The sequence below is a fragment of the Microcaecilia unicolor genome, chromosome 1 (genome assembly GCF_901765095.1).
Source record: "Microcaecilia unicolor chromosome 1, aMicUni1.1, whole genome shotgun sequence".
NCBI classification, from domain to species: Eukaryota; Metazoa; Chordata; class Amphibia; order Gymnophiona; family Siphonopidae; genus Microcaecilia; species Microcaecilia unicolor.
The window spans coordinates 478610988-478630316 of NC_044031.1; the positions used below are offsets into that span (position 1 = coordinate 478610988).

Sequence of the window (19329 nt, forward strand, 5' to 3'; positions counted from 1 at the left end):
TCTCTCTCTCTGTTAATGGCTCTCATATCCTCCCTGTCTCCTCGGCTCGTAACCTTGGTGTCATCTTCGACTCCTCTCTCTCCTTCTCTGCTCATATTCAACAAATGGCCAAAATCTGTCGCTTTTTTATCTTCAACATTAGCAAAATTCGCCCCTTCCTTTCTGAACACGCCACCAAAACCCTTATTCACACCCTTGTTACTTCTCGCCTAGACTACTGCAATTTACTTCTCACTGGTCTTACACTCAATCATCTTTCTCATCTCTAATCTGTCCAGAATTCTGCAGCTCAACTTATTTTCCGCCAGAATCATTATGTCCACACTAGCCCACTCCTCAAGTCACTTCATTGGCTTCCTGTCCGCTTCTGTATACAGTTCAAACTCCCCTTGCTGACCTTTAAATGCATCCACTCTATGACCCCTCATTACCTCTCCTCTCTCATCTCTCCCTACATTCCTCCCCGTGAACTCCGCTCTCTGTGAACAAATCTCTCTTGTTGTCCCCCTTCTCCTCCACTGCTAACTCCAGACTTCGTTCCTTTTGTCTTGTGGCACCTTATGCCTGGAACTGTCTTCCCGAACCCATACGTCTTGCTCCTTCTTTACCTGTTTTTAAATCTATGCTGAAAGCTCGCCTTTTCACTACTGCCTTTGGCTCCTAACCGCTACTTGTTTGCTCTCCTCCTCCCTGTTCCTCTCTACCCTGTAATTCCCTTGCCTGTAATGTCTTGTCTGTCTGTTTTACCTAGATTGTAAGCTCTTTGAGCACAGACTCTATGTCAAGTGTTCAGCGCTGCGTGCGTCTGGTAGCGCTATATAAATGCTATTAGTAGTAGTAGTAGATGCCAGGGATTAGACTCCCATGGTAAAATCAAGGGGCAGTGGAAGCTAACCTTTTACTGTACCTTGATAAAATTCCCCCTTAAATATTGCTTGTACTCCAGCCTCAAAATTTTAAAGTTATATCCATAAACCAATGGAGACCAGACATTTACATTCTTTTCGAATTGTCCTTTATCATAAGTAATTTCACTTATCTGTCTCCTTCCTCTCACAAGGCCTCATTTAGCTTGAGGCTTAATTGGGGGTTCCATTTTTCAAAATATGAAGCTCAGACACTCCATGAGTCACAGTAATATTCCTCTTCCCAATTTTATACTTAACTAAAGCACTCTATCCCATCAAAAATCAAGCTTGTGAGCCCTCTAGGGACAGAGAAAGTACCTGCTTATAATGTGCAATTGTCCTCTGCCTTGAACTTGATGGTTAAGCAGATTATAAATGCCAGAATTAAATTAATTAAACACTGACACACAGGAGAAAACATGTTTAATCAAAAAAAAAAAAAAAAGAACTCTAATTAATAAAATGAACTTACAGATGGTGCAAGAAAAGTTGGTGCATGGTCATTTTCATCTGTTACTCTAATGGTCACGCTTCCTGTAGAAGTCAAACCATGGTGCAAACCATCCATGTCACTTACTTGAATTAAAAGCTTAAATGTGTCCATCACCTTGAAAAACAACGGAAATTTAATTGATGAAACATTTGCATTCATAATACAAAAATAAGATTATAACATGAGATTTGTGCATGCTTCCAAGGCCTTTGAACACAAATATTATGGCAAAAGTGCAATAATAAAGGCACTGGAATGGATTGACTGGCTTCGACAATTGTAAGCCAGTCAACTCATAGATTGTACACTCCATACACTAGTAACTCAGGCATTACTTGTTCCCTATCATCTTTGTAATCTTAGGTAAGTCATTTAACTTTCCATTACCACAGGTACAAACTCAGGGACACAAGGGACAGAATACTTACTATACCTGAATACGTACCGCTATTGGACTTACAGGTGGTATATAAAAAATGTTATTACCTTAAATATACTCCTTTGACCTCTCATGATCAAGGCCATAAGACCAAAGGGGAAGTTTGAGAGGGAAGGCTACTTGAAGTCGGACTATACATGCAAACCAAAGCCTTCTTGGCTAGACTGGAGCTACAAGAATGACATTTCAAACTAGCACTGGTCTCACTATTGGCCATGGGGAAAATACGTACAGAAATCCCTACTGTGGCCAATGCTGCACCAGCACATCCACTCTCTTCAAAGGCCTGGATCTCTTTGACATCTGAGAAAACTGCGGGACCTTTTTGTTTGCCTTTTTTGCCATCAAATCCATCACTGGAAGGCCCCAATGAGTTCCTATGAGCTGGAATACATAGTCGGTGAGTTTACATCCCCCTCCCCCCAGTTTAGTTTATATTTATTGACAATTATACCCCACTGTTAACTCTTCTGAGATCTAATTTCCAACGGTAGTGAATTCCACCATTTGGTCACTTGAAAAGCAAAACTACCAGAATGTACAATTTTATAAACAAATTTTACTACACTTTGGATAGTGAAGTGATAGAAAACTGAAGAGAAAATCCACATGAAGATTCTGAAATTCTTGCTACTTGGGCTGCTGACAAGCTGAGCAGATGGATCGTCACCCACTTGTACAGAAGACATGGTTCCACTAGCTGGGAGCTTTGGGTTCTCCCTTGTCTAATGAGATAGGTCACTGCCATCACCTTGTTCAAGAACACTCGCACTGGCTTGCCCTTGAGAAACTGAGTAAAAGGTCAGCAAGGCCTTCTGATCGACCATGCGGTTTTTGTTTTAGACCACTTACCTTGGACCATTTGGGTTTAGCAATGCGCTTCCCAACCCATCAAGTTGCAGAAATGAAAAAAACTTCACAGTATGGATTTACATTCATAAGATCCAAGATAGATTGAAAAGTGCAAATCTTCTTTGGAACTATGAAGTAAATGGCCAGGGAACTAGAAGGGAAGAGAGTTGCCAAATAGAGAGCAATTTAGACAACTAGTCTGCAGGGGGATTCCAAGAAAAAAAATCTATGATAGGACAAGAAAACTGTAGCTTGTACCTCTTTCTGATGATGTCCAAAACCCACAGATCTGAAGTTATCTGGATCCATTTCTTGAGGAAATTGGTGAACCAACCTCTAAGAAAAGCCCCCCCCCCCCCCCGACAGGTGGATCAGGACCCAATCATTGGGTAATTCTAGGCGCATGGTCAACCTAGAAGAGAGGGAATTCACCTTCCTCTCCCCTCAAAAGGAAGGTAGACGGGCTTAATAATGCAAGTACTGAGAACAGTCTATATCTCCTAGCATTAACCAAGTTAGCCAGATCTTTTCCAAACATCTTCACATGAAAGGGAAGCTTACCCAGCCAAGACTTAGACACTGCATCCATCACTCAATTTCTCAACCACAAAATACACCAAGTTGTAACCGAAAGAGCCATGGTTTTTGCTAAGACCCTAACTAAATCATAGAACATGTCAGCCATATAAGCCAACTCAGCCTCCAAAGCAAGCCACCCGGCCTTGCTGCAAACCTAAATATTTTTGTGTCAGTGAAAACAAGCTCTCACTACAAAGGAACTTGTAATGGAGGCCTGAAGGCCTAGAGAAGCTATATCATAGGTGGGCTGTAAAGAAGTGTCTATCTTGCTATCCTGAAGATCATTTAAGACAATCCCACCTTCTACAGTAAGAGTAGGGTTTGTTTGTTTTTGTTTTTTTTTTTTTGGGGGGGGGGGGGGGGGTTAAGTTATAGCCATAACCAAGGAATCTACTTTGGGTTGCTGAAATTGCAAGTTACTCACCTATAGCAGGTGTTCTCTGAGGAGATCAGACCCAGTATTCTCACATGTGAGTGATGCTATTTGATGAAGCCTGTTGCAAACACTGCCTAGTCTGCCTAGATTTAAGTTCTAGTAGCATCCCACCATGCATGTGCAGCTGCCTTTCTGCACCATGTACAAGTGTGGGTACCCCAATCTGATGGAATAACTGAAGAAAACAACTTCAAGGGGGGGAGGGAGGGAGGGTATATGAGAATACTGAGCCTGCTGTCCTTGGATAACACCGGCTACAGGTGAGTAACTTCGCTTTCTCCAAAGACAAGGAGATCTAATGTATTCTCACATGTGGAATTCCCTATCAGGCTCACAAAAAAAAAACCAATTCTAGTACAATAGGGATTCAAAACATTGAGGCCTTGAAGTCAATTAACCTCAAACTATTTACAAAACTGGTTGTGAAGGTGCAGCCTGGACCAGAACAAAACTGAGCCTAGCAGGGTGGAGTTGGATTCTACACACCAAACAAATTCTGCAGGACTGTCTGACTGAACCAGCCATCACGTCAGTTATAGTGCTGAAAGCAGTAGTGAGATGTGAATGTGAAGACTGAAGACCATGTTGTAGCTTTGCAAATCTCCTCAATGGAGGCTAATATCAAATGAACTATGGACATACCCAACTCTGATATTATGAGTCATGGACATGGCCCTTAAGAGTTAGCCCAGCCTGGGCATAAGCGAAGGTGAAGCAATCTGCTATCCAACTGCAAAGAGTGTGTTTACCAATGGCTATTCCCGTCCTGTCTGGGTCATAAGAAATAAAAGCTGGCTGGACTGTCTATGGGCTTTAGTACACTCCAATAAAAGGCTAAGGCTCACTTGCAGTCCAAGGTACACCATGTGCTTTTGCCAGGATGGGCATAAGGTTTTGGTAAAAATGTTGGCAGAACAACTGACTGGTTAAGATGGAGATCTGTCACCACCTTAGGAAGGAACTTAAGATGCATGCAAAGAATTATTCTGGTGTGATAAAACTTAGTGTAAGGTGGATCAGCTACTAGAGCCTGCAGCTCACCGACTCTGTGAGCTAAAGTGACCACCACCAAAATTACGACCTTCCAGGTCAGATACTTCAGATGACATGAATCCAGTGGCTCAAAGGGAGCTCTCATCAGCTGGGTGAGAAAGACGTTGTTTAGGGCAAGTAAGAGATCTAGGGCTTTGCCCTCACACCAGATGCAAACCTCCTCCATTTGAAAGAAAAACATCTTCGTGGAATCTTTTCTGGAAGCAAACAAGATTCTGGAGACATCCTCAGGCAGATTTAAGGAGTGAAATTCTACACTCTCAACATCCAGGCTGTGAGAGTCAGGGACTGTAGGGACCCCTCATTCTGCGTGATGAGGGTCAGAAAACACTCCAATCTCCATGGTTCTTCAGAGGACAACTCCAGAAGAGGGAACCAGATCTTCCTCAGCCAGAATGGCACAGTTAGGTTCATCATTCTCCAATCTTGTTTGAGTTTCAGAAAGATCTTCTCTATGAGAGGTACGGGAGGATATGAATACAGGATATCTGCCTACCTGGCTGTTCTCCTTACCAGCCAAGTATGTGACCTGCAGAACCATCCCATGAAGGATGGCTCTCTGCCATATCCCCACTGCTCCCTGACACAAGGAGTAGGATCCCATACCCCCCTTGTTCACATAGTACATCGCAACCTGGTTCTCAGTTTGAATTAGGACAATTTGATTCAGAAACCGATCTCTGACAGCTTTTAGGGTGTTCCAAATGGCCCGTTGGTCTAGGAGGTTGATGTGAAGATCTGCCTCCTGAGCAGACCATGTCCCTCGAATGTAAAGCCCATCCACATGAGCTCTCTGTAAGCCCTGACTCCAAAGAGCCAGCCACACCCTAATGCTACTCTTGTTTTGTAGTCCAACTCTGTCAGCACCATATTTCCCAGGAACAGAACAAAATATAAAAAAAAAAAAAAAGAAAAGAAAATAATATTCTACTTAAAATGATGAAAGCCAAGAATCAGAAGACAAACAAGAGTACTCTTGAAAAACATGGGCAGATTTGTTTTCACATTTGTTCAGAACTGAGGGACAGAGGAGACCACTGCAAGCAGGAAAGGTCATGTATGCTCAGAACATTTACTCTAGTTTGAGTACTGGGAAAGATATTTCATTCCGTAAGTGTATGATCACATCAATCACTTGTGCGCCCAAATATTGTGTGGTGACAGAAAATGCTACAGTGAGCTGAAGGGTTCTCAGACATCCCATAAAATATTAACATTTCACATTTAAGGGTCTCGATTCCTCTCAGTTCCCATAGCACAAATATTTCTCACAGTTCAAAACTGACCTCTGTCTTGCAAAATGCTAGCCTTCATCAGTATAAGAAGCAAAAAAATATAGATGATGGTTCTGTGTCGGTTTTCCACATCACACAAACATGCATATTTTAGCATACAACCACAAGTTGGGTTTGCAGAAGAAAGCAATTTATCATTTGCTCTGCACCAGTGGTGTAGCTAGGGGGGCCACGGGGGCCTGGGCCCCCCATTTTGGCTGGCGGAGGTACCCAACCCCTGCCAGCTAAAGCGTTTGTCCTATGCTGGTCTCACATTGCCTGGCACCCTGTTCTGTTTCATTAAAGTGAGTGTGCACAGCGACTGAAAACAGAACTGGGTGTCAGGCAATGTGAGACCAGCGTAGGACAAACGCTTTAGCTGGCAGGGGTTGGGGACCCCCACCAGCCAAGGTACCTATGCAGTGGCGGGGGAGTGGTGGCAGGGGAGGGGCATAAGCGGCCGTGGGGTGGGGGGAGCAGAAGTGGCAGCGGGAGGGTGGCAGCAGGGAGGTGGGCCAAAATGTGCCCCCTACCTTGGGCTCTGGCCCCCCCTCCTGTCGAGGTCTGGCTATTCCCCTGCTCTGGACTCAATCATTACGAAAGGAAATTCAATAACTAGCCAAGTGCACAAATACTTCTCACAGTGCAGTTATGTGTGCCCTGTGTGTGTGAGTGCTGAGATAATTGGCACATAGACACAAGTAATCTATAAAGGAGCATCTAAGTTTAACTGCAAGAGGGGTATGCATGTGAGTGGAGCATGACAGGGGCATGGGTGTGTTTCCAAGATACAAAGGTAACATAGAATCCGATAAGTTACACACTGAGGCTGCTGCACTTAAGACAGTTCATTTATGCCCACCACTGACATGGCATAAGTGGGGGCACCTAAATGTAGGTACACCAATGCCAATTTATACTAGTATCCTATAATGGAATCTTGGCACCTACATGCTGTTATTGAATTAGAACTCAGCATGCAGTATTCTGGGGTACAATTATAGAATTACCCCTAAATATTTTATGCCAAGTACATCTATTGTACACTAATTGTATTTTATGGAGAAAAAAAAAAAATTTGTAGGCACTGCCGAGAGTAACATGTAGAATGCAAACTGCACATGGAGGAACGAGGACAATAAAAGAGTGATTATTTCCTCCAGTTCAAATACCTGTTCTTTCAGCTAGGTATGCTGAGCAATTACTTGGGGTCTTTCCTCATTGACCTGTGTCTTTATGGCATTATACATCAAGTTGAATATGAGTTATTCATTTCAGTCTGTCAAAGCACTTGAAGGAAAGGGGACACATTTGACTTCAGCAATGTACTAAGATTTGGCTTTAAATGGTTATGTAAAGCTTTTATTGCAAGCTTTCTTGATATTATTACAAGAAAGACTATAGACATTTTTCTTGATTGAGATCCAGTACTTTTGTTTTTGTGACTGTATATCTATGGTTAATGAGTGAAACAAGAGATCTTGTTAAGACAAATTACCTCTCTGTCCAGCCCATCTGAGGTTGTAATGATAACACCTGTTTCAGGATTCATAGAAAACATTTTAGGTTGTGCTGGAAACTGTGAAATAATAGAGTATTTCAGTTTAGTATGTATGCTGCCAGGCTCATCTCGATCCGTAGCATTCACTCTGCCCACTATTGTACCTGCATGAAACAAAAATTGATTACATTTTCCAATGATTAATGGTATTGCTTTCTTAACTGATAATCTATTTATCTATAATCTACAAAGAATATTTCTGCTATTTAATATGAGAAGCACAGAGTTATGGGTTGAGGACCTTAGGCAGAATCTGCTACTGACCTAAGAATGCAAGTTAGTTAGGGTTTTGATAGAAACTGTACTTAAGCTGTTGAGTTAGCTTGCTTTATTTTGACACTTGGAAAACTGCAATAGAATAAAGGCCAATATCTTGGAAATTTAAACTGAATTTCACAGCTATGACTTGAATGAACAAAACTCATGGTTACATTTATGATCTCTCTTTTGCATGCCAGAAGCAGCTAATTTTACCATTTACAGCTTAGTAGAACCTGATATATCACCATTTGGTAAGCTGTCATAGCAGTTTACAAACCATAATATATTTAAAAGAAATACAATATCTTAGTAGTGTGAACTATGTGCAATCCCTGATTAGACTAGGATTACTGTTAAGAGTGAGCCCTGGTAGGGTGCCACTGGGAGGAGTGACTGTGAGGAAACCCAACCCATGGGGAGTGTTTATTTAATAAAATGCAGAAGGATAGTGCCCATGTTGGGGTGAGTGACAGATTTGAGGGGATACAGTCACCCAAACATCAACAGATTTACTAAATCACATTGTAAACTGGATATTTGTCCTAGCCATCTTATAAAATCTGCTCCTCAATGTTTCTTCACCGATCTTACCACCTATTTAAACCACATGTTCCAACATGGTTACTCTCCTGATGATAAAGGTAATATAATACTAACTCCAATCCCCAAAGATTAAAAGAAAAAATTAAATGACATTACTAAATATCATCCAGTTGCATCCATCCCTCTCGTAGTCAAATTGATGGAAAGCCTAGTAACTAAGCAACTTAATGATTACTTCAGTAAATTTTCAGTATTACATGTATCCCAATCCGGATTTCGTGCCAATCACAGCACTGAAACAGTTCTTATTACACTTCTAACTAAATTCAAACAAATTATCGCAGCTGGCAATAACGTTCTACTCCTCCAATTCGACATCTAGTGTGTTTGACATGGTTAACCATAGTGTTCTATTAAACATCCTCGAATACTTTGGACTAGGTGGAAACGTATTGAATTGGTTCTACAAATTCCTAACTGTAAGATCTTAACAAGTGATATCCAAGTTGACCGTATCCTCACCATGGAAACCTGGATGTGGAGTGCCTCAAGGCTCGCCGCTTTCACCAGTTCTTTTTAATTTAATGATGTTACCACTAGCCAGATTACTATCCAATCAAGGCCTAAATCCGTATATTTACGCGGACGATGTCACAATATACATTACATTTAAGAGTAACTTATCAGAAATTACAGATAAAATTCATACCAGTTTCCAAATTATGACCTCATGGGTGGATGCCTTCCTACTTAAACAATGCAGAAAAAACTCAATGTCTTATCTTATCATCGCAGTTTAATAAGACTAATTACGCTAATATAAACACGCCATCCCACACTCTCCCTGTTGCGAATAACTTGAAACTCCTGGGTGTTACTATTGATCGAAATCTCACCCTTGACAACCATGTGAAGAATGCGACAAAGAAAATGTTTTTTTGCAATGTGGAAGCTAAAAAGAATGAAGCCTTTTTTCCCAAGGGAAGTATTTCGTACGCTAGTGCAATCATTAGTACTGAGCCACCTGGATTATTGTAACTCCATATTCGTGGGATGCAAAGAAAAAACTATTAAGAAACTTCAGACTGCACAAAATACTGCACCTAGACTCGTATTCGGAAAGGCGAAATACGAGAGTGCCAAACCCCTCAGAGAAAAATTGCATTGGCTTCCACTAAAAGATTGTATTGCTTTCAAGATTTGCACTTTAACCCATAAAATCATCCATGGAGAAGCTCCTTCATACATGTCAGACCTGATTGACTTACCAGCACGAAACAATAGTTCTTCACGCACCTTCCTAAACCTCCAGTACCCTAATTGTAGACGACTTAAATACAAATCACTACACGAATCTACCTTCACATACTTCTGCAGAAAAGCATGGAATAAACTACCGAACACAATAAAAATAACACGTAACTTGACAGACTTCATGAAATTATTGAAAACGCACTTGTTCGAAGAAACTTACAATAAGAATCCTCCTTAAGAACTTGATTATTCTTTATCTAAACCAAACACTTACTGATCCCTTTGAATTGATTATATTAGCCATATTATCATTACTGTTCATCATATTTTATTTTTTATTATGTGTTATGTAAATTATTCCACAGACATATCTTCCTTACTTCTCACATAGTAATATGTTAATTTAGAACAAACCTCTTACTCTGTTCATAACTATATCTTTTGTAATATAATGTAAGCCACACTGAGCCTGCAAATAGGTGGGAAAATGTGGGGTACAAACGTAGCAAATAAATAAATAAATAAGATGAAATAAGAGAGGAAGAATGAGAGCTGGAAATGTCCTTAGTTTTGCCTCAAGCCACAGTTGACTGAGGTTCTTTGGTTGCTTGCAAGCCCCTGCCAAGTGACCAGGACGGAGAAGGGGGGATCCTGGAGAGCCAATTTAAGTGGGGCAGAAATTAAGGAGTTGTAATTGCCTCAGTCACAATAAATGAAGAAAGAGTCAGAACTTCGGGAGGATTGGGGAGTCCTGCCCACAAGTGGAGGTTAGGGCGGGAAGGTGCCTGCTCGAGGCCAAGGTGCAGCCCTGCGAGGTACACCCACAGAAGGAGGACAACCATGAAAGTCTGTGCCTGATGGGAGTGGAGTGATTCAATAGAGGAGAAATACTGCTCCTGAGGTGACATCTGGCTAACAGGATAGGCATGGACAGGACCATTATTTACATGTAGATAGCCATGACATATCTCTATACATATACCCCTGAAGAAAAGTGGTACAGGTGTTCCCCACAGACCGACAGAAGTTTGAGAATAAGAGTGGTTCATATGGTTGCAGCATGCCATAGGCCCTGCATGGTCTAGCCACTCAACACACCTTATAACCACCGTCAATATATACCAGTTTTATTCTGAGTCAAATGCATTTTTAAAAAATAGATGTGTCTTGAGGCACCCCCTTGAATGTTTGGCATGAGGGTTCCATTCTTATAAGATTAAGAAGCTTATTCCAAATTGTAGGGCCAACAACACTAAAGACAGTGCCAAATTTTGTCCTCATAAATATAAGTAAATGAAGGATTCAGGAGATTTTGCTGTGTTGATTGTAATGCCCTGGGCGACAAATCGATTATCAATAAACAAGATTTTTAAAAGGGTGGGCACCATGCGAGACATCTTATAAACCTGTATCAGAGTCTTAAATGTGTGAACCTATGTGAAACTGGAAGTCCGTGTTCAATTTTTAGCTGCGGAGTTACAGGATCGCATTGTTTTGCTCCTTTAATAAGTTTCACCACTGTGAACGTAAGTACAAGAATAGCCATATCTTGTCCAGTTATCTTGCTTCCAACAGTGGCCATTGCAGGTCACAAGTAGGTGCTAGAATCCAAAACAGAAGCAAGATTCCATGCTACTGATCCCAGTGAAAGTGGTGGCTCCTCACCCCCCACCCCACGCCATCTGTCTTAATAGCAGACTATAGACTTTTCCTACAGAAACTTGTCCAAACCTTTTTAAAACTCAGATATGCTAACCACTGTAAACACATCCACCAGCAATGAGTTCCAGAGCTTAACTATTTGTTGAATGAAAAATTATTTCCTCCTATTCATTTTAAAAGTATTACCCTATATCAAAGAACGTATCAACTTCAAAGCCCAGACTTTAATCCACAAGATAATACACGGAGAATCTCCGGACTGTATGATAACTCTGATCGACCTCCCAGCAAGAAACATGTATGTATCCTCGCAAAAGTACCTCAATCTGCACTACCCCAGTTGTAAAGGTCTCAAGTACAAAACTTATTATGGATCCAATTTCTCCTTCCTGGGCAGCCAACTCTGGAACGCTCTCCCTAGACCTATCTGAGCAATCCTTGACCACCTACCATTCAGGAAAACACTAAAAACCCATTTATTCAAGCAAGCCTACCCAAGGGACCCAGATTAATCTTTTGAACCCATCTACCTTACATATACCGAAGAGAAAACAACATTGACCCAGACTCTATCTCCCACCTTACCTTCCTCTCTATCACCTGTCTCTACCTACCCATCCATCATATTACTATGTTATACTTAATTTCCTACTTTACATAACAAAATTCTGTGTTACCTATTACTATGTAAGCCGCATTGAGCCTGCTTTTAGTGGGAAAGTGTGGGATACAAATGTAATTAATAAATAAATAAATATCTTTAAGTGTCCCCTAGTCTTTGTGCTTTTTTTTTTCCACTCTTTCAAAAATGATTGTTTACTTGTTCCACACCACTCTAGATTTTGTAGACCTCTATCCTATTCCCACCCCCCAGTTGTCTCTTTTCCATGCTGAAGAGCTCGAACCTCTTTACCCATTCCTCATATGGGAGGAGTTCCATCCCCTTAATTATTTTGGTCTCTCTTCTTTGCACCTTTTCTAATTCCACTATAAATTTTTTAAGATACGGCGACCAGAATTGCACACAATACCCAAGATGAGGTTGCACCATTGAGTGACACAGAGACATTATAACATTCTTTGCCTTATTTTCCATCCTTTTCCTAATAATTCCTAGCACCCTGTTTGCTTTTTTTGGCCACCGCTGTGCAATGGGCAGAAGATTTCAGCATCTTTTCTACAATGACACCTAGATCTTTTGCTTCTGTGCTAACTCCTAAGGTGGACCCTAGGATCAAGTAACTATGATTTGGATTATTCTGCCCAATGTGTATCACTTTGAGGGACCCTTTTACAAAGGCACAGCAAGCCCACTGCGGGCTTGCCGTGCACTAGTTCAGCACTACCGCAAGAGCTCAGCTGCAGTGCCTGCCCCCACCGCGTGCTATTTCAGACACTTCAGAGAATTTTTTTTTTTTGTAGCGCTGGAGGCTTACTCTGTGGTAATCGAGCAGCACACGGGGGAGCCTCCTAAATAGCAGGCGGTAAAGGCTCACCCAGGAAATATCCACGTAACAAGTAGTTTCACTTATCACACAGCCATTTCCGTTCCCGGCCCAGTAATTGCCTTTTACTGGGTGGCGGTAAAAGGGGGCTTCAGTGTCCGGCGAACCCACATGTGAATGGCACTGAAAGGCTCCTTTTTCCACTGCTTGGTAAAAAGGGCCCTGTTTTTGTCCATGTTAATTTCATCTGCCATTTGGATGACCCGTCTACCAATTTCCTAATGTCTTTCTGCAATTTATCACAGTCTGCATGTGTTTTAACAACTTTACTGTGTTCTGAATTTTACTCTAACGAGCCTTCATTTGCAGTGATATATTTCGTTTAACAAATTCACCAAACACTAATCAAAACTTTGCTGGATATTAGCCAAGCATTTAAATCAAATATTTATATTTTAAACTGTGCTCTTTGTAAAGGAATGTTTTGTAGATGGTGTAAATAAGATTTTTTTTTTTTTTAATTTCTGTTTAAGGATAATTTTCAAAGAATTTGGAGAAATCCTCTTTGCTGAAAAATTACCCTCACCTCAGTGGCTAAAGGTGCACATACCTTTTGAGAGAGTGCATATTTCTTATTTCAGCCTTTTAAGCACTTGACGGTTTATCTAATCCATCTTAATTCACTAACAAAAATCTGTAGTTATGCTTACAAATTAATGTTATTACCAGATACTCTGTGTTCTCCTATATTCATACAGAACATGTCTTCAGTAAAAACTGGAGCATTATCATTGTCGTCATCAATTTTGATTATAATATCAAGTGGTGTTTCTGGCGAATATTTATCTCTAGTAGTTGCATAACCCATTAGCTGCAAAAGAAAAAGAAAATCAGTTATGAGACAACCAAACCTGACGTGCTCGCTTTCCTGATACTCAGGCCCCCTTTTACTAATGTGCGCTCACGTTTACTAAGGCGCGCTAAACGTTAGAGACGCCAATACATTCCCCTTTGGGCATCTCTAACATTTAGTGCACCTACAATTTTAGCACGCGCTAAAAATGTGAGCGCCCCTTAGTAAAAGGGGGCATTAAGTTTTTTCTTTGGATGTCTTGTTTTATATATACAGTCCATTTTAAGCACTTCAAGGAGGTGATTCCCATGGGGAATTGCTCCATTGTCCCAAAGGCTGGCTGATATCTTGGACTGGGAACAAACCTGCTGGAGGAGTAAGAGGCTGCACTAGAAGTTAATAAATGCTCAGTTTGCTAAGGAAGAGTAAAATTAAGGCAAATAGCTTGATTCCACTCAGTTTCTCAATTCAGAGAGACAAAGAGGGGAATTATAGATATGTTGTCTAAGTCCGACTTTGTAGTTTTGCACAAAACGTCCAAAATCCAAATAGGAAAGGAGGTCATTTTCGAAACATTTTTTTTTTTTTCAAAAATACTATTTCGAACATGGTTTTATTTTTTACCATTTTTGAAAAAAAAAAAAAAAAAATGCCCAAGTGAAAAATGTAGAAAATTAAACCACTGGGATGGAGGACGAGGCCAGCATTTTTAGTAGACTGGTCTCACAGACATCCCCAGGAGAGCAATGGGGCACCCCAGGGTCACTGCAGTGGACCTCAAGTAAATGCTCCTTGTTACACATATCATCACTGCTCCCTTACCTTGTCTGCTGAGCACCCCAAAACTCACTCAAAACCAACTACCTCCAACTGTACACCATTATAATAGTCCTTACAGGTGAAGGGGGCACCTATATGTGGGCACAGTGGGTTTCTGATGAGTTTTAGAGGGCTCACAGTTTCCACCACAAGTGTAATAGGTAGAGGGAGGTATGGGCCTAGATCCACCTGTCTGCAGTGCACTGCACCCATTACTACACTACTCCAGGGACCTGCATGCTGCTCTAATGGACCTGAGTATAACATCTGAGGCTGGCAAGTAATATTATTAATCACATTTTTTGTGGGGGTCAGTGACCACTGGGGAAGTAAAGGGAGGTCATCCTCAATTCTCTCCAGTGGTCATCTGGTCACTTAGGACAACTTTTGTTCCTTATTCATTAGAAAAACAGGTCTAGCTCAAAACGTCCTGGATGGTTTTGTTTCATTATGGCTGAAAAATGTCCAAGTCTTAGGAACACCCAAAGCCCATCCTTAACACGTCCCAACATGCCCCTTCAGATTGGATGCACTGCAGAACAACAGCATAGAAAATGTCTGAAAATAGTTTTTGAAAATACCAATTTGGACATTTTTGTGAGGAAAAAAAATCCAAATGCTGCTTTATACCACTTTTTAGCCGTTTTTCTCTTTCGAAAATGAGCCCCCAAAGTGGTTCACGAAGGTGAAGAGTTAATGGCAGAGAGAAGCCTTGAAATCATGTCTAATGACCGTTTCTTATTCATAATTCAAAGTTCTAATTACTAGATTATGTTTCTTTCCCAGGCACACCGAGTTACAAGTTTACATGGAGACATGAGCTGGTAATGTCCACAAAAAAGAAAAACTACAAACACATGTGATGACCCTTACTTTAAATTCTTGATATTCCTCACGGTCAATAGTCCTGGTAACAAAGATTTCTCCTGTCTCAGCTTTGATGTAAAATAAATTAACTGGTGGCATATCGACACCTTGTCCAGAAATGGAATAGTAAATAGTATAATTTTCCTGAGTGTCAGACTGGATCTGCAAACAAAACAGAGAATTTTAAATATCACTTAGAAAATCTCTTAAACATTATTTTACTTAAATGGAAATAAAATGGCACACATTTTGCATGTCTATTCTGCATTTCTTAGAGACATAACATAATACACAATTCTCCTATACAAATTTCAGTTTAAAAGTGAACATTGTGGGGCTAGCTCAAACACTCGGATGCAGGGCTTTGCTCTTCCACACAGAAGACCTGGATTTGATTTCTGCATCAGGTCTTTCATTTCGTCAGTCAGCCAAGGAGATTCTAGAGGTGGTGTTTACAGTTCGTGGCTGGTGGGAGGAAGGAGACAGGTCCCAATCACATGCAATGTTGGCATATAAAGGCTGAGATTTAGAAACGACGATGGCAGGTTTCTGGTTCAGGTCTGCACTACAGTATTTTAATACATGTCCTGCATGTTTTGTGGGACATAGGGCTAAAGAACCCAAAATTTCTATGGGAACACTGAATTTAGAGTCTTGAAATGTACCACTGCACTTGTAAAATATTCTAAGATCAAAATCACCTGAAGATTTTGCTTGAAAAGTATAAAAATTGAACCAATGAAAATTAAGTATTAACTGAATTTTCAGTGGCACAAGAGCACATCATCCTTGGGCACCATTAAATTTGATGTTTGTTAAAGTCTTATGATACATCGATTGTGCGAGGGGAGATTTTCATGTATGCTCATCATACAGTTTGGCAAACCAAAATGCTTGATCTTACATCTATTCAGTAAGAAAGAAATTGTGGCAGTTGTGCACTGTTACAATACTGCAATATTACAATATTCAGTAAATGAATTGCACATGACAGGTGTGAAGTAGATGACCTACCTGCTGAACAAACTGTGGGAAAGGAGGAATTGCATTCTCCATGATGGAAAATGGGAGAGGACGCCATCTTCTTTTAGTACGTTTAAGGATTGCTTCCCTAGTACTTCTCTTCTTTGATTCCTGAATTTTGAAAATAAATTAATAGATAATTAACGAGACCAAGTGCAGGTTTATCCACATAATACTGGAGTCTTCGTAGACCTTATTTTGTAGCCAAGAGCACAATTTAGTTAGCATTTCATAATCCAAACCAACATCCACATGGCTATTCCTCAATGAAAACCCTATTGTGTAGGAACATTCTATGACCTGTTACTATACTGTGCCTCAGAAATTAGCTTGGCCTCTGCAATACCACTGTTCTTTGTGAAAGCTGTAAAGTGGTTATGTTTGTCAAATATCTGTTTTCCCCATTAGGAATGTGGGAGGAGATACTCAGATGTAGTAAGGTCAATTCCAGTATAAAACCCGTGTCAGGAGGGATTTTTTCCATCTTTTCTTGCTGTATCTTTTGGTACTCTACCATAAAGGTGCTCCAGAGCAGAGTACCTGGATTTCTGGCAACATGGCTTTAAGTACCAAAATAGTTATGCCTCATTAAAAAAAATGGAAAAAATTGTTAGTCCCTTCTCAATTCCATGAGAGCAGCTAGAGCTCATGAACTCCCTGGACTAAGATCCTTAGGCCAGGAGACCTAGGATTCAAAAGAAAGTGTGTGTGTGTGTGTGTGGGGGGGGGGGGGGGGGGGGTTAGTTCCCACATTTCCAGCACATCAAAGAACTTTGGAAGGGGAATATATTTTTAGGGTGGATGGGGGACCTGTCCAAACAGATTTCCTAGTGGCTTCCTGATCCTGAAGACGTTAATGAATAAAGAATGTTCATTAGGTTAGAGAAGGTCTATTTCAGATGATGCTGGCATTACAGGTCCCTGGAGGTTCAGAGCTGTGGCAGAGCTTCCCAACCCTGTTGTACAGTCAGTTGGGCTTTCAGGATATCATAATGAATATGCAGGAGATCCACATGCATGTATTAGATCTCCAATGTATGCAAAAAGAATCTCAAGCATACGTTGGAGATCCCACAAAACCAGCTAGCCAACAAGTTCAGCAGAGTACTTCAGGCTCACAAATGGTCGGCAATGTCTAGACTGAAGATAATCTAAGTATTGTGGTGAAGCTTGTAGAATACCGGTTTTGCTCCAATAACCAATCAAATATGGGATATATGCAAAATGAGTTATGCTATTGAGCAGAGGAAAAAGCCTCAAAAGAACCACTACAGCACTCCTTTGTTAATATATAAATCAACTTTAGGGAGGCCTGCGGACTCATCAATGGCAAGAGCACAGATCCAGCTAAATAAACCAGTTTGAGTCCACGGTAACCCTGAAGCAGAAACCGAAACCTTGGCCAAAGTCAGGCCGTGGGTAGTTGATAAGAGTTTCAACGAACAACTGGACAGCTATGTTTTTTCAAAATTACCTAAAGAGTGATATGAAGAACTATAATTAGTAAGCCAGGAGGTTTTTTTGCCATTGATGAGTCCGCAGGCCTCCCTAAAGTTGATTTATATATTAACAAAGGAGTGCCGTAGCGGTTCTTTTGAGGCTTTTTCCTCCGCTCAATAGCATAACTCATTTTGCATATGTAGATATCCCATATTTGATTGGTTATTAGACTGAAGATAGCCATCTTTCGAGACTGGGCAATACTTCAAATTGATCTCTGTCAGCAAAGAGAACAAAAAGCTTACTCTTCTTTCTTCTCCCCTACAACTTGAAACAGATGGCCTAAACTATTCCATGGATTTGTTTCTTTATGCCTACCCTCCAATTCTACTCATACTGAGTGTGTGGCACAAATTCTACCAAAATCATTGCACAATGAATTTTATAGTGCCCTACTGGCCTCAAAAGAGCTGGTTCCCTCTCCTTCATAACCTCCCAATTCTACCTCCTGACAAGATGCTTTAGGTTTCTAGCAATGATCACTCAGCAATCTCTAACCCTCATTGCCTGGAAATTGAGCAGTCTACTGTCCACATGCAACTCAGGATCACGCCCAATTTTGGGTGCACAAATTTCAGTGGCCATTATAGAATCCAGGACTATATGACTGACAAGTCCTAAACTTACCAGTTGCCCACTTGTGTGCTCAACTCAATCCTGCTGGTTGACTGAAAAAGCAAATGCTGCTCGCCTGTTAATTGGTGTTTTCTGTAGGCAACAGATGGATGAAGCACACAGTCCCTCCTACCTCCTTGAGAGTTGTTTAATTATCTCAAGCTTTAGAACCAACTGAGCAGCTGAGAAGATCGCTGAGTGAGGGAAGGCCCATGCACATTCAGAACTTCACACTAAAGTTCTGAATTCTGGGAGAACAGTTCTGTCCCAGCACCATCAGATGTCAGCCACTTCTGCCTGATCAATCCTGTTTTCTATGGAAAATTCCTATTACAGGTGAGCAACAATGCTATCCATACTGGAAGACAAAAAGCTGTTTCCATATAATACATGTAAGCACTTTTCTAAAATTACAATTAGGATTACCATACTACGATTAAATTGTATGTACCTTTAACATTTTGTCTAGACTCAGGATGACATAGATTCTCTCAGTATCACTCACTCTGAAGTAGAGCGAAACAATTTCATGTAATGAAAGAATAGGCCCTAATCTTTGACAAACTTATATTTTTGATCTCATAGCATGTAAGTTATCTGTTCCATACTAATAATCTCCCAGACTTTCTGTAGCCACTACGTTGATAGTAGGAAGGGTTGGTCTCTTTGTGTCTTGTAACAAGCAACATACCAATTAGGGAGACATACCCCAGTAATGTAGGAAAGAGTGGTCGGGACTTGTACCCAGAAACTCTGAATACAGGGGCGATATGCTATCTCATATAAAGAAGAACTATTTGATTGCACTGCCTCCAGCACACACACCTATGTTTACTAAGCGGTGCTATGGACGCATTAGTGTTAACATGCATAAATGGTTTATGCGCGTTAA

At 40.8% G+C, this 19329-nt stretch overlaps 1 protein-coding gene across 1 annotated transcript in view; it reads right to left on the bottom strand.

The window, feature by feature from the left end:
• LOC115477135 (desmocollin-1-like) overlaps positions 1 to 19329 on the bottom strand; it is a 79794-nt gene that overhangs the window by 23169 nt on the left and 37296 nt on the right. Inside the window, exons 4-8 of the mRNA XM_030213765.1 lie at positions 16314 to 16433; positions 15306 to 15461; positions 13487 to 13631; positions 7533 to 7699; positions 1381 to 1515 (exon numbers count right to left, since the gene is read on the bottom strand). Of these exons, the coding sequence (XP_030069625.1) occupies positions 1381 to 1515; positions 7533 to 7699; positions 13487 to 13631; positions 15306 to 15461; positions 16314 to 16433 (723 nt within the window). The remainder of the gene's footprint in view (positions 1 to 1380; positions 1516 to 7532; positions 7700 to 13486; positions 13632 to 15305; positions 15462 to 16313; positions 16434 to 19329) is intronic.